This window comes from Netta rufina (assembly GCF_964035555.1).
Source record: "Netta rufina genome assembly, chromosome: 3".
Taxonomy (NCBI): Eukaryota; Metazoa; Chordata; class Aves; order Anseriformes; family Anatidae; genus Netta; species Netta rufina.
The window spans coordinates 44,712,366-44,727,212 of record NC_140125.1 but is presented as its reverse complement, the minus strand read 5'-3'; the positions used below and the strand labels follow the sequence as shown (position 1 = coordinate 44,727,212).

Here is a 14,847-nt window from a genome sequence, read left to right as displayed (position 1 = left end):
AATATAAAAATGCTTTAAATAAACATGGGGTATTTTGGTAACTCTGTTACAGAGAATCTGTTCTCATTGTTAAAAAATACCAACCTCAACGTCTCCATTTTAAGTATGTACGCAGAAGTGTCTTCAAACAATACATGTATTCTGAGCAGTGGTTCAACAATACTTCCCCCTTATTCATCCAGTATTATACACAATAGGTCAGTACTAGAAGCTAGTAGAACAGTCTGAGCTCATAACAAGAGCTAACTAAAAAGCAACTCCTTTAGTCAAACTCTTAGGTTAGTCCAATAAGATCATTAAAAACACATTTTCATTTATTGATTCTTAACTACCAAATCTGTACTAATTTTAGCAATCCAAAACTTCATAGCTGGCATATACCAGGTCATTCTGTATGCAAAAAATCATTTACTTTCTGTATTAGCCAAAAGGAGAATCTGAGTTAGGCTTTTGGCTGACAACACAACCAACAGCTGATGGCTTGTTATTGATTCTACATTTCTTTTAAGGATCAATTCAGCTATACCATATGGACCAAGAGTACATCTTTGCGAGGAATGTAACACAAATTGTAAACAGGCCTTCCACTAAGTATTAATTAGCTAGGTCTAAAACAAACTTGTAACACAGACAAAGATGACCAGCCTCTCCCATTCTGCTGCTGATCACATCTTCAGCTCACATTTCTGTTAGCTGTAGCCCCAAGTCTATGTGTTTAAGATGACAAGCATATGGGTTTACTAACAGTGTTCTACTTGGGAGGCAACTATGATTTATTGCACCTGGACTACAAAACCCTGTGTCCTCCTACACCAATAAAGCACTTCAGGTGTACCTGTGATCTTATTTTAGATATTCTACACACAGCAATAAAGCTAAAAATCTTCTTTCTTTAAAGACCAACGATATCTTCTAAAGAAGTTACCCAGCCTATCCTGTATTCGCAATACACCCACCAGCATGAAATAGAAAGGGTCATTTCACATTTGTATCTTTCTTGTTCTTTCCTTAGCTGAAACTGATGTGGTTTATACATTTGTGTATATACATCTCTAACAATCATTTCTCGCAAAAAAATCTGTATTTTCTCAAATGGTTCACAGAGCTGAACCTGGTAGTAAGAACTGCCTAAGCTATCACCTGTCACATTAGGCAGATCTTAAGTTAGGATTCAGGTTTATCTCCACTATGCCTCCATAAGGCTGAATAAGCAGGTAGCACATTGTCTCTACACATTCAGGATTTCCTCAGGCCATTACTGTTTATCTGATTAATTCTATCAATATCAGCACAAGAGCACCACTTGCGGCACTGTAAGCTTAAGTAACATATTAAGTTATTTCCCTGACACACAAACACCCAGGTTGCAACCATTCAGTTTGATGTACAACCACCACTTTCTGGGCCTGGGAACATGCTGTTCCTTCCACAATTTGAAGTGATAGATTTGTTCAGCAGCAAAGTGGACAAAATACTTGCACATCCTTAAGGTGACATTTTGCAGGGCACTGCAAAGTTGTTAATGCAGAAACTGCTAAAAAGACCTTGCAAGTCTCCAAAGTACATGGAGTTCAAAACCATCCACTTAAAATACTAGAAAGCAACTGCTCCTGTTAAATTGATAATGGAACACAATTGGAAAATCTTGTGCTTCTATGTGAGGATAATGGAAAGAAATAGCCTGTGAACACTGCAAATCTCTAGTGACTGGAAATTTGTAGCAGACTGTTTCATTTTAATATTTCATAAGAAGGTTATGTATGCTCTAGAGAGTTAGGCTACTATTAGATATTATTCTCATAAACCTTGGGAAATTATCCTCACAATTCTGCATGTATTGCTTCCCCCTCCCCCCAACTCAGTACCCAAAAAATCTTAAAACACTTCAAAGATTAAATTTCACAACAGTCTTAAGAGAAAAATCTAAATATTTTCCTTTCAGCAATACGCCAGTTAAAAGTTACTTATTCAAGGTCACAGAATCTGAGACAGATATGAGAAAGGAATACATGTCTTATTTTTTAATTCTAGTTCCTTAATCATTTTAAGATCTTTTGTTTAAAAATATTGTCAAAAGTGATGCAGGATCAGTTGTGCTATGAAAACAGATTAGTTTAGTTCTGCTCCAGAAACTCCCTTTTTCCTGTAACTGATATTATAAGACTAGAACAAAGAGCTTAATAATAGAAAAAGGAAAAAGCGAAGTAGTAAAACATCCATAAAATAACCTAGTAATTACCAACGTTTTCAAGATAATGGGTACTCTTGATTATTATTGATATTTGGGGATAAATCTGTTGGTTAAGCTCCACTGATTCCTTGTTTAAGCTCCCCTAATCAACACACACACTGCCCTGGAAGACAAAATGCATTTAGACAGAAAACCTCTCTGCAGTAGGGAGCAAGGTGGGAGAAAGCATACCAGCTCCAGTTTACAAGGGTATCTGTACATTCTGACTGCTAAAATATTCAGTTTGTGTGTACAATTTTATTGCCTTAAGCCTTTGCTCAAATTGCTGAAGGAAATCCCTAGCACTGTCAAATCCCTCCAGGAACAGTAGGCAAGCATGGCCAACAAACAAGGACATTCTACCTAGGAAGCCACCTCAAAGAAGAACACTCTGGGATGGATCATCCTTCAATAGAAGAGAGGATCTCAAGGCCTCACATCCTCCTTACACACATAAGAGGTCAAACACACAGCTTTCAAAGGGAGTTACAGCATGTTAGATAGTATATTGTAGAACTGATTCCATTTAAACTGTTTCTGGATGCTATAATTTTTATATTTTAAAACACCCAATTAGGCCCCTAAAGCTCCCACAGAATTAAATATCAAGTGGGCAATTCTGAAACTGAAGGAAAAAGCAACCCTCCCACCACACACAGAATAGATGTAGCAGAGCATCAGAAAATGCTGCATTGATGTTTAGTAACTCTAACCCAAAAAAGCTACCTTTGAGGCTAGAAAGGAAAGGAAGTTCGAATCTATTCAGCTTTTTGTCACCAAGACCATTACGAAAATGCTATTAACATCAAGTAACACCATCTGCACTGTGAGCAAAAATCAACCCATTTAAAATAACTATACTATGTGCAAGCCCTATACATGTGTGCCCTAATTATTTGAACCAGCAGAGCACTTAAAGGCACCTTTAACAAACTCCATACCTGCTGCTTGGGAATCCTCCCAGATAAAAGTAAAATAAATGATGTGGAATTCCAGTTATTTAACAACACATCAAGCTTTTTAGAATGGAAAACTCTATTCATACAGCTGAAAGCTATTCTGAGGCACACAACTAGTATGCGTCAGGGTGACAATTATAAGGAGCAAGTTTTGAAGGATCTAATCATTCATGTACTTCTAGAAGTAACTGCAGCACAAAGCAAAATATGCAGCTATTTCTCCCATCAATTACACTGCATGTAATGCCAGATCTTCATTAACCTGTCAGCCACTTAATGGGAGGTTTTACATTCAGTTATGATGAAAAGGTAACACTTTTTCATATGCCATATCGGTTTCAGAAGCCTAAATTGAGTATACCCTGAAAAAAATACCAGAGAAGAACGAGGGTAAATGGCAAAATATTTGTCTTGCTAAAAGCAGGGCTTTATTGACCAAAACTACCTTTCTTTTCAAATTTCTCAAACAGGTAGATGATTCAAACAAACTACACAAACAGGCTTGAGAACAGTTCCCACATCCTAGAATCAAGCTAGTGCTTTTGCAACAAGCATTCTTCGCTTCCTTCTGAGATGTATTTAATGCCTTGAAGTTCACTTTCCTGGTTAATAATTATACAGAAACTACCCTTCCAGGGCTGCAACATTCTACATAGTCACAAAAATAGAGCAAAGTGTTATGTTGCTCATGCTCAAGGGCTCTGTGGGCTGCAGGTACTTTAGCATCCAGGTTTGAGCTGATTAGTTATTTCTCCTCCAAAACAGGATTTTAAATGCTGATAAGTCTTAGGCAATTTACAGTATTTCTTGAATATACTGTAAAGCTTTGCAGAAAAACAGAATAAGAGAAGTTATCAGTTGATGATGACTGGTTTCCCCATTGGCATATTGAGGACACGGCTTCTTCCTCCCCCTCTCTTTTGGGGGAAATGCAAAGGAGAGCATATGGAGAATAAGCAAGGAACTTGGCATTAACAAGACAGAGTAGCTAAGTAAAACCATTTTGACCAGGATCACTTTGAAGAAAAGCCTTTCCAGACTAAAATATGTTAAATTAAAAGAAAACACAATTATGGAAAAAGCTTTTTTTTCATTTGAGCATCCCCCAACATTTCCTGGAATCACACATGATTCGCTTTCTACTTCAGTAGAGTTCCTCCGGAGTAAGTTAACATGGGTAACCAATCCCTGGAGAAAACTGTGTACTTTCACTCTCAGTTCTGTCAATAGCTTTTCTGGGACACCGGCAAAGCATCGTTTTCACAGAAGCCGAGAGCCCATGGTCCCTGTTAATTTCCATGAGAATTTTCGTTTCACAGTTCAACCTCTTTCCCATTATCACACTGAATCTTAATGAGGCATAAATATTCAGGTAAACTGAATTACATTGAGATGATATTGGTTGAGGAGAACTATGCTTTGCTCTAAAGATTTTCAACACTTACTGAGAAGGTCCCTAAAGAACAAAAGAAGCATATATTTGAATTGCTTTTAAAGGTAATAATAAATATTCACATTTTATGTTCCTATGTTCACAGATTAAATGAACAAAAAGTGGGTTTTAATCACAGAACCTCCGATCATCTCCATCATCTTACTTCAGAGAAAAAGCCTCCTTACAAAAATGCATAAAATTAATGTAGTATAAACCAGATGGCTTTAAAATTTAAAAGCTACTCCTTCAGGAAATTACTTTAGAAGAACTTTACTAACCTCAGCTACTCTTTCCAAAAGTGGTTCCAGCCAGTGCTCATTGCATTCACAGTGACTATCCAGGAAGGTCAGTACTTTTGCTTGGGCTGCATCTGCTCCTCTGACACGAGAGCGCATCAAGCCTGCAAAGTAAAGAAAAAAAAAGTCTGTAGATTCTGGAGGAAAACAATCAACAGCAGAAAGACAAACAATTGCATTTCAAGATGATCATGAATTAAATTACTATAACTCAGGACATAAACACACAAGTTCCACTATAAAAACAAGATGCTGGTTAACATTTCAGTGAAAAGATCTCAGAATAAAAAGCCTGCAACTTTAACTATTGCACTCTAGTCTACAGATTCTAATCTTATTTAAGCAAAAGAATTTGAGTGCCTTTTCAAAAATAAAAGTAATATACAAGTGCAACTGGATCTACATTACAGTAAATGGCATTAATGCTGATTCATTTACTCAACATCAGTACCAAAAACAAATCTGCCCTCCCCCAAATCCACAACAGGATATAGTACCACTTTGATTTTATTTATTTATTTATTGAAGGATTACTACTGGGTGAATTAAAAGTACTCCTGCCTTTATGAAAGCATAATAGAACTGCAAAAAAATATCAACTTATCCTAACCGCCTTTTTGCGCTCCCCCCACCTCCCCATTTTAAAAGTTCTCAGAAACAGTCTGTCCATCCTTCTGTCAACTTCTTCCAGAAATAGCCACACTTGTTTAATTCATGTTTAGGAGCCTTTTACCCAGCCCCTTTCTGTCTGTCCTGTGTTTCTTGCAACTCACTTGTTCGTCTGTTTTGGATTTTTTGTTGTGGTTTTAAAATCTTAACCCTGAGAAGATTTAAGAGAAAGCATCTGATGAAATCAAAAGATTCTTCTCTTCTCTACGTCTCATTTATACAGACCTCCCTCACTGATTCGCCCTGTTCCTTTTTCTCCTTTCCCTCTTATTTCCTCACTGGACCATTCCTTCATGTCCTTTTGTATTTACACATCTACCCTAGGACATCCCACCATGTTTTTCAATACATGAAAGAATGAACTTACACTCATTCCTTTGCAAGTTTCCTGCCTATTTTTCTGTATTACTGTTCAAAACTCATCAATTTCACTGTCACTCAAGATCAAAGCAATTACTTTTTTAATTTTCCCATTGATTCTCACCAAGTCTGTTTTCTTAACTGAAAAAGGTCTAAAACAGATATGCAAAAAAACCCAACTACTTCTTTCCATCCTCCTCACAAGATCAACCTGCAAAATATGGGTCTGACAAACAGAACACAAGTAGCTTAAGAGGAATAAGCTACGGACTTGTTTGCTCTGTCCAACATTCAGCAACTAAATAGCCTCATGAAGATCTTTGTGCTCTCTTATCACAAAGATGAGCACTTCACTAGTATAGATACACTCCATAATGATGCTTTATCAGTACTTTCTACCTTACCTGTTGTGCACTTAAAGCTAATCGTACCTTATGCCATCTCCCTGGTCCCAATCTTTGCATGTTTCTGTGCACCTTTTCCATGCTGTTTGTTTTACTTCTACAGTTCCTCATTCCAGAGCTTTGTATTTCTAACTTTCATTCTTACAGAACCTAATGTCTTCATCTACTTCCACAGAAAATGGAAGTGACCATTATGCCATCAAGTCCTCTGAAATCACACTGAACCATACAATAGGAAGAGTTCAGAAGGTTCCTCTCAACATTTAGTCTGTAGATTCCCCCACCCTCCGGAACACATCTGTTCCCAGAACTGTGGTCCTAGAGATAAAGCCCAAAGCTACCATATGTATTTCTGAAAGCAGAGCAGTCAGTACCATCCCTGCCTGAGATATCAGGCATCAGGCTACACTTGAAAATAAAAAGCAAAGTTAGTATTAAACTCTAGCATAAACACCCAGCAATCAAATGAAATCTTAAAATATTTTAATTAAAGAAAAATCTGATTGCATAAATGAATATCCAGGCAAAGCCTCCTAAACAGTACAGTAGCTCCCATTGGTAATAATTTCATCCTAATCTCACGATAACACCAAGTAAACTAGTATTGCACCTTGAATTTGAAAGTAAAAAATCTGTCAAATCATATTATGCATCAGTATATCTGAAAATGAAATTTGAAGTATGAAGGAAAATTCAGTTCATGTTTGTATGTACAGTACAGAATTAGTATTTATAGTACAGAATGAAAATAAAAAACTGTTGCTTCAGTCAAATTTTCCATTACTGTTATCTCAATATTTAAGCACTGCACTGCTCAGAAAATCAACTCACTGAAAATCCTACAACCATGGCAAGTCACAAAAGGTCTGATTTCCTAATAAGCCTTTGTTCGCAAGTATATTCCAAACAAATACTTAAATAGTAAGAACGCAACCGTATGTAATAGTTTTAATTATGGGACAACACAGGTTTTGTGCTGTCACTTCCAGCTTCTGACAGTCTAATGATTCTAGCTGCTCCCCAGACCAGGCTGGCAGACAAGATGCAGTGCCTATAAAAACAAACAAGCACATATCTGCTAACTCAGTCAGCTATTTCAACTGTCAGCTCTCGGTTATTATTTCAAACAGCTGTAGAATAACAGTTGCCTCTATCTAATTCTTTAAGCTCCACAGACAGGAAGCTGCTGACTGAAGGGCTCAGTGATACGAGGCCATAATTTACAAGGCAACAAAGAAGAAAAAACGCAATACAAGTGCTTTTTTATGACACAGAGGCTTCAACAAAACTGGCAGACATGGTCCCTGCCCTCCTGGATGCTCGAACTCCCTCAGTTTTGCCAAATAAACTGTCTGACAGGCTGTCCATCAACTGGATCCTTCAAGCAATCTCTAGTAAGGGAAGCAGTGAAAAAGGATACTTTTAAACAGGATCTTTGCAAACACTCTTACAGTTTACAGTGAGGCCTTGCATACAATTGGAGCAGCTTAACAGAGGATTGAAATACAGTGAGAGAAAGGAGGGGCTGAGGGTGAAAGGCAATTTCTCAAGTTGGCTTCTGCTGTGAAAGCCAGCAACGTGCAACTGCGTACAACAATACTGACTTAATTAGAACTACTATTTTTACTTGCACAAATACATGGGTTTTCATTCCTTTCACTTGCAGGTTGATTTATAAAGTGAAAATCCTCCCCTCCAAGACAGAATGTTCCTTTAAAACACCTGATCAAGACTAGCAAACGCAGACAGTCCAACACACCAGAATTTATATCTTCCTTTCCCCAGATGAAGCCTACCTTCTCGGCGATCATTTCGAAGAACCCGCACTTTTTCAATTTTTCCCAAGAGAGCACCATCATCAGCTTAAAAAAATACAAATAAAGTGATGAGAAACAGTTTGATATACCATAAAAGTACATTTTCCTTCACCAAAAAACCAAAAACTTCATAGTGGAAAATATTTGTGGTTGCAAATAATTAAGCTAAGATACACTTTAAAAATGCCTCACCAGAGATAAAGAAAAATTATCAGGCTAAGAAATTACTACCTTTATTATGTTATTTAAAGCTAATTTGATTTTACACTCAAATATTTTCATTCAGTAATATTTTTTGCTTACTTTAGGTAGTTTCTACATGTTATAAAAAGCTAAAGCATTAAAATATGCTTTCTTTGCATATCGGAAGGCTCACACTTTAACCAACATTATACTTATTGTGGAATACATTTAAGCCTTGAACTAGCAAATTCCTTTTAAGAAGTGTTACTCAGAAGTCCACTGTTCAAGTTCGCATTATGATACCCTAGTACTTTTAAAATCTTGACTTATTCTATATTCAGTATGAAATTTCCAGAAGGCTGATGGAGACGACCATTCTTTTAAAGCAGTGCTACGAAAGTATTTGGTACAAGTACCATAGGTTTAATTTTTATATCATATAACATGCTACGGAAAGGCTGTTCTCAAGTCTACACTTCGCTTCTTCAGCTAGCAGAAAGTAACAAAATATAGCTGAAGTATTCTAATCAGAAGTGGGTGATACTGGTGGTAGGGGGGTGGTTGCACCAGATGATTTTAGAGGTCTTTTCCAACCTTCGTGATTCTATACATGCAGAACTCTTCACTTTTCCATAATGACAAACATGAAAGATTTAAGATTTGGTTTTGGATCAGTCTTTTCAAACTCCTACCCATATAATCAATTCTCCACTAAACCACCCACTTTCATCTACAGAAAGTCTCATCAAAATAAGTGAAATTTGGACACTAAAAAATTACTTACGATCATTACTGTAGTCATCTACCAGTATGATTTCCTTAATTAGATGTGACGGGCTTTTTTTAAGGACACTGAAACCATGAAAAAAAGCATTCAATACAAAGTAGTTTTCATTTCCCATGATAACGTCACAAAAACCACTGCTTTGTTATAAGCCATACTTCAGTCTGGCCCAGGATCCTATCTTCAACAACAGCTATCGGCTTATTAACTAAAGAGCTTTTGAGAAAAAAAGGCACATGTAGAATTGTTCTCACCCCCAATAGGAATTCCAGCTTCCAGAAATCAGTGAATTAGACAACTTGGAAAATGGAAGCTTTACAGGTATCTTTAGATCAAATAGCCCCTGCGAATTTCTTAATTTTTTCTTGAAACTATCTATACAGCCAATCCCCAAACATCATCTTGTAATTAGTTCCACGCTTTCATGTATTTGTTGTTAAGGGGAACATTTCTTGTTTAATTTCAGAATGTAAGAAATGGAGTCATCAACAAAATTAAGTCTCAGCTTTCCCCTCTGTAAATAGTACAGAAAAGTATATTGGATTGTTATATTCCTTCTTTATCATAAAGTAGTATCTGACACAAACTTATTTTAGGGAAAATCAGTGTCTCTTAGGTAATACCTGACGACAGTTCGAAGCAAAGCAGATCTTGCTTCATTATGAAAGGTGATCACCACACTAGTAGCTGGCAAATCTATCCGCCATTGTTTCCGTTGACACCTGAAAGACACAATACCCTGTCATTTGAATGTAGCATTTACGTTCCAGCCTTAGCAGACAGCTGCTTCATCATGAAGGATATCTACTAAACTAGTGTATGCTCTCCATCTACCTAGGAAGTATCTTGTTTTCAGATCAACTCCTCCTCTGCCACTTTTAGTAGTTGTCTTTGTATACAACAGACCCAGTGAGTGCCAGATCTGGGTACATTGACAAAAAAAAAAGTCACTGTACTATAATTGCTGCTGTACGCTGAGTACCTTTCATGCAACTGAGTATGAAACTGGAACACTGTTTCACATTATGACCATTTAATGAATCTAAGTAAACAAGCACATTAATGAACACACGAGGGTTACTAGGCTACCGTACACATCTCCTTTAGAACAGCACTCAGCCACTTCACCCTTTATATTCAAATCTATTGTAGCATCCTTGTCTTGCTTGTAGAAGTAACTTCTCATTAGCATAGAAAAACGTTTAAGATTCCAACGTTCAAAATTTGAAGAATAAAGCTAACAGTGACGATATTCAGCCAACTAAATGCAGAACAAAAACCTTACAAACCCTGAAGGTGACATAGTCCATCTACGTCAAGTCATTTTTCAAGACCTCTATTAGCTCTTCACAGAAAATCGTACAATTCTGATAAACTGCTTCTAAACAGCCTAGACAGTCTCAGCAATTAAGTACTACTATATGACTATTTTCAAGTAAAATAGGCTTTTAGACACATCAATACAATTAATAAAAGTTGCTTAAATAGAAACATTTCCTCATTTTTCTTCAATAAAACTCTGCAGCAGCTCCAAAGGAAATACTCATTTTAACAGAGTTGCCTTCAATTTTATTGAAAATAACGTGCCACCAAGTGTCACATGCACTTAGATCTGGAATATATTCTTTCCATGGCTATTACTCTTGCTCTTCCCATTACAGTTTCCACATAAGCATTTCATACAAGTTCTTCAGCTTCTGCAGTGATTATCCTTGCCAAAATAGCTATCAGCCACCCTCTCCCAGTTTTGTGTCACCTGAAAACTTGCTGAGATTGTACTTTGCCCCCTCATCTAGGTCGTTAATGGAGATATTAAGCAGTAGTGGACCTAGTATTGACTCCTGCTCCCTATGTTGCTCACTCTCAGAAGTAGTTTCTATACTGCTTAGTCCACACTGCATGTTCATTGACGCTACAGAACCACAGCAACATGCAGCAGGATTCTATGTTCTCCCAGAACCAGGTAAGATAAACAGTGTGGCTGGGAAAAGAGAAGAAACTATCCTTTTGTTTACATAAATGTAGTCTATTAAACGCAATGCCATATTTAATAACTATCTGCCTTGTTCCTACAGCAAGAGGTGAAACCTGAAACTCAGGTAGAGGAATGTGCGTCATCACTGAGCAGTTGATCCAGCATCTTTCCAAAACCACACAACAATTCGATCCCCAGTATGAATTTTGATGCCATTAACTCAGGCCAATTTATATACTTGAAAAAACATCACAGCCACATGACCTTGAAGTAATCATTTTGGTGTTGATCACATGTTATTACTCTGTCCATGTCTCCCTTAAAAATGGGGAAAGGGCTCAGCAATCAGCCCAGCTTACTAGGAAAGACCTGCAAGTCAACTTCATGTAAAGAACTACACAACATGTCTCTAGAGACTAGCAAGTACAGAAATAATGTCAGAGCTGTGCTGATTGAGGTGTCAATCACCAGAGTGAAGTTAAGATAAAACCTGCTACAACTGTAGAAGCCACAAAAAGCCATCAGGTAAACAAGAATAAAGAGACCAAAATGCAACACCAGCTTTGATACAGAATACACACTGACCGAAGTCATGGAAACAGAAAAACTTGAACAAGATTTGTTGTTCTTACCCTGCTGTTTAAGGATCACATCATAGTTTGCTGTTCCTGTCATTCTGAAAGCTACAGAAGTTCTGCTTTAGGAAAGTCACCTGATGCTCAAAAGCCATAAACAAAAGCTAATCCAAGACAAACATGGCTCAGTTTGACACTTACTGATCATGCCTTGTGTCAGGAATGTTTCTGTCCATTCGAAGTTTGTCACTTTCTACCTGATTGAACTTGTTGCGGGCATATGGATCCTGACCAGATCGCACCATAGTAGCACTAACATAAGCATCTTGATCAAAATCTTGCCACCGAACTTTTCCTACAATAGAAAAACAGGAAAAAAAACAAATCAATCTTTGCAATTTAAAAGGAGAATTCAGCGATTTTTTTTTTTTGTTTTACAACAAAATAATTAAGTCCCAATAGTATTTAACAGCATAGCATCACACTCACTTTTGCATATTAGATTTCTATAATACCCTACAAATTAATGCAATTGAACCACTTTACAGCTTAGTTTACCCTAGTCACCACACCATGCTTTATCTTATTTACTGGTTGCTGTTTTTTGCAACAACTACCACAATTTCCATTAAAAAATGTTCCACATATCCACATGCTTTAAGATGGTAGATCTCTTTAAAGATCTAAATTTCAAAGACATGACAATTCAGTTTACTACTGTTGCATTTCATAAAAAATACAGCCAGACATAACCAAACTATTTGAGGACCAAACCTTTTAGAAGTACAAGATTGCATTTTTCTTAAAAGCTAGCATTTCGTGTAGGCAGAATACTAGATTGCTCTCCAGTATGTGTTACATGACACAACTGCAACTTTCTTTATACTCAAAGGATTCGCAGATTAATTCTTCTTTAACAAAGAGTGTGTTATTATATAACTGGTTGTGGCACTTGGATTTGTATACCTAAAAATTGAAAGGCAGATTTAACATCAATCCCCTAGAAACAAAGTTTCAGATTATTTACCATCTTCTTCAGCTGTAAAATAGTTGGATACCAAATGTATTTAAACTATTATTTCTTACCTCCAATTAAACATTTACTTTTTTTGTATATCAACAGCCAAACTAATGTTACCTGCTGCAAATTTATACCAATTAACTCAAAGAAAACCAACAACAGAGCTTAAATTCTAATATAATGTAAACACTTCTTACATGGATGCATACAAGAATCTTCTGTGAGCACCTTATAGTGAACACAGCATGCTGGTGGCATAAAAATAGATACATAGGAAAAGTTGCCTTTTGGGGTTACTATCTATTACAGATGAATGGGGTCATTGTTTTCACAGGTAACGCACAAAGTTTTCGAAGTACTTCAAGTTCAGTAGGTGGCAGATTGCAGAGATGTCACTCCTTTCAAGCTCAGCTTTTAAACAAGTACAGTTCACGCATATCCTGAAGTATGCTGATAATGCATAGATGGAATACCATTGCAACAGCTGTGAGAGTCAGAGGTTGCTCAGGTGTTTCAAGGTTTGCCTTTGTTCTTTCTCTCAACTTGTGAATAATGGAAACTAGGGCAGTTAAGGCAGACCTCATTCAAAGCTTTCCACCATAAACTGTGCCCTACCTATTGTATCTTAACTTCTGCTAGAAAGTTCTGATATTGAAAGAACCCTTTCCTTCACTTCATATGGTAATCATCTGTTGTTTGCTTAGACAAATACCACCAAGCTGATTAAAAATGCTCTATACATGTAGTTTCAGGACCACCTGATGAGCTAATTGACAATAGCAACCTGAACAAGGTGTGATTTGGTTATCAGGTAGCAGCAGAAGGTTGCAACACATGGAAGTCACTGTATTTCTGGTCTACAAAAAAAGATTCAACGCACCACTGTATTTTACAATATATTTATTATAATCTATACTTGAAGTGCTTTTATATACATTTACATAAGAGCTTTCAAACAACACTCCAAGCATTCAAAGACTTGAATGCTTCTCTGGGGTACACTCATAGGATCCTATTCAATTTCTTCTGGGGAGTTAGCTGGCTCTGTAGTCTCCTGAAATTCAGCAAGTTTGCCATGTGAAATGAGTATGCAAAAATGTAAATATGTTATTTGAAACCTAAATTAAGCAGGTTGGTAACTTCAAACTCAAGCATGTTTTTTTTTTTTTTTTGTTTTGTTTTTTTTTTTTTAAGGATATCAATACTGACACCTAACATGACAATAAATCAAGAGCAAGTGAACTGCAGGGTTTGCCACCAGTGTCAAACAGAACCAAAAACGACTGCACTGGCTAAAAAACAGGAACCAGGGGATGCTACAGCACTAAACTTGTTTTTGACAAGTGTTTATTTTACAGATGTTCTTCAGTGTTTGTTGTTGTTGTTAATTAGGTTAGATTGTTCTGAGGTGGATGAGCTGAGCTGAGCAGAGCCAAGATAAAAAAAAAAGTGAAATCCGGCAAAGTTGCTTCTTTTTGTCCACAGACAGAAGCAGGTATTTCTCAAATCTGAAGTTTTGGAGAAGGTAATCAATGAAAATAATGCAATTCTCTGCAATTATTTTTAATGAGCTGGTTGCTTTTAAACATGAAGCACTTTTTTTTCCCTCCACTCTAACTGTAATTAGCTGCATTTAAAAGAAAATAGTACTAGTTTTGTGGATTTTATTGCATTATTTCCATCCAAGGAGAGCTTGATAAAAATCATTAGAGATATATCACCTATTATTCCCTAGGACTTTAAAGTCAGCAAATGCAAAGCTAGTGCAGAAAACATAACAAATTTGAGGAAAAATAAAGGAGACTGTGTCATAGCGCTAGATTTACTGAAAAGTGGTGCCAGCCCATAGAATATAAAAACAAATGAAACTGGCTTCAGAAGGCAGGAAGGATGCAAAGCTTGGCTGTGGCTCCAGCAGAGGTCCTGTCAACTGTGTGGAATATGAATCAGACCTATTAGGGAAAAGCCAGATAACAGTAAAAACAGGTTGAAGTCAGAAGAGAAAAAAGTACAACAGAAATCTGCATGAAACCAAGCAGCAGGCACCAAGGAGTAGGACTAGATAGATACAAAATTCCACAAATAGCTTGCACTCCTTCTTACTGACTCAGAGGAGCTTAAAAGCAGTAGGATACTCAG

The 14,847-nt window shown here is 36.8% G+C and overlaps 1 protein-coding gene across 1 annotated transcript in view; it reads right to left on the bottom strand.

Annotated features, from left to right (window-relative positions):
* GALNT2 (polypeptide N-acetylgalactosaminyltransferase 2) overlaps positions 1–14,847 on the bottom strand; it is an 87,601-nt gene that overhangs the window by 22,541 nt on the left and 50,213 nt on the right. Inside the window, exons 3-7 of the mRNA XM_084285002.1 lie at positions 11,889–12,042; positions 9,761–9,859; positions 9,138–9,205; positions 8,150–8,215; positions 4,903–5,024 (exon numbers count right to left, since the gene is read on the bottom strand). Coding sequence (XP_084141128.1) covers positions 4,903–5,024; positions 8,150–8,215; positions 9,138–9,205; positions 9,761–9,859; positions 11,889–12,042 — 509 coding nt within the window. The remainder of the gene's footprint in view (positions 1–4,902; positions 5,025–8,149; positions 8,216–9,137; positions 9,206–9,760; positions 9,860–11,888; positions 12,043–14,847) is intronic.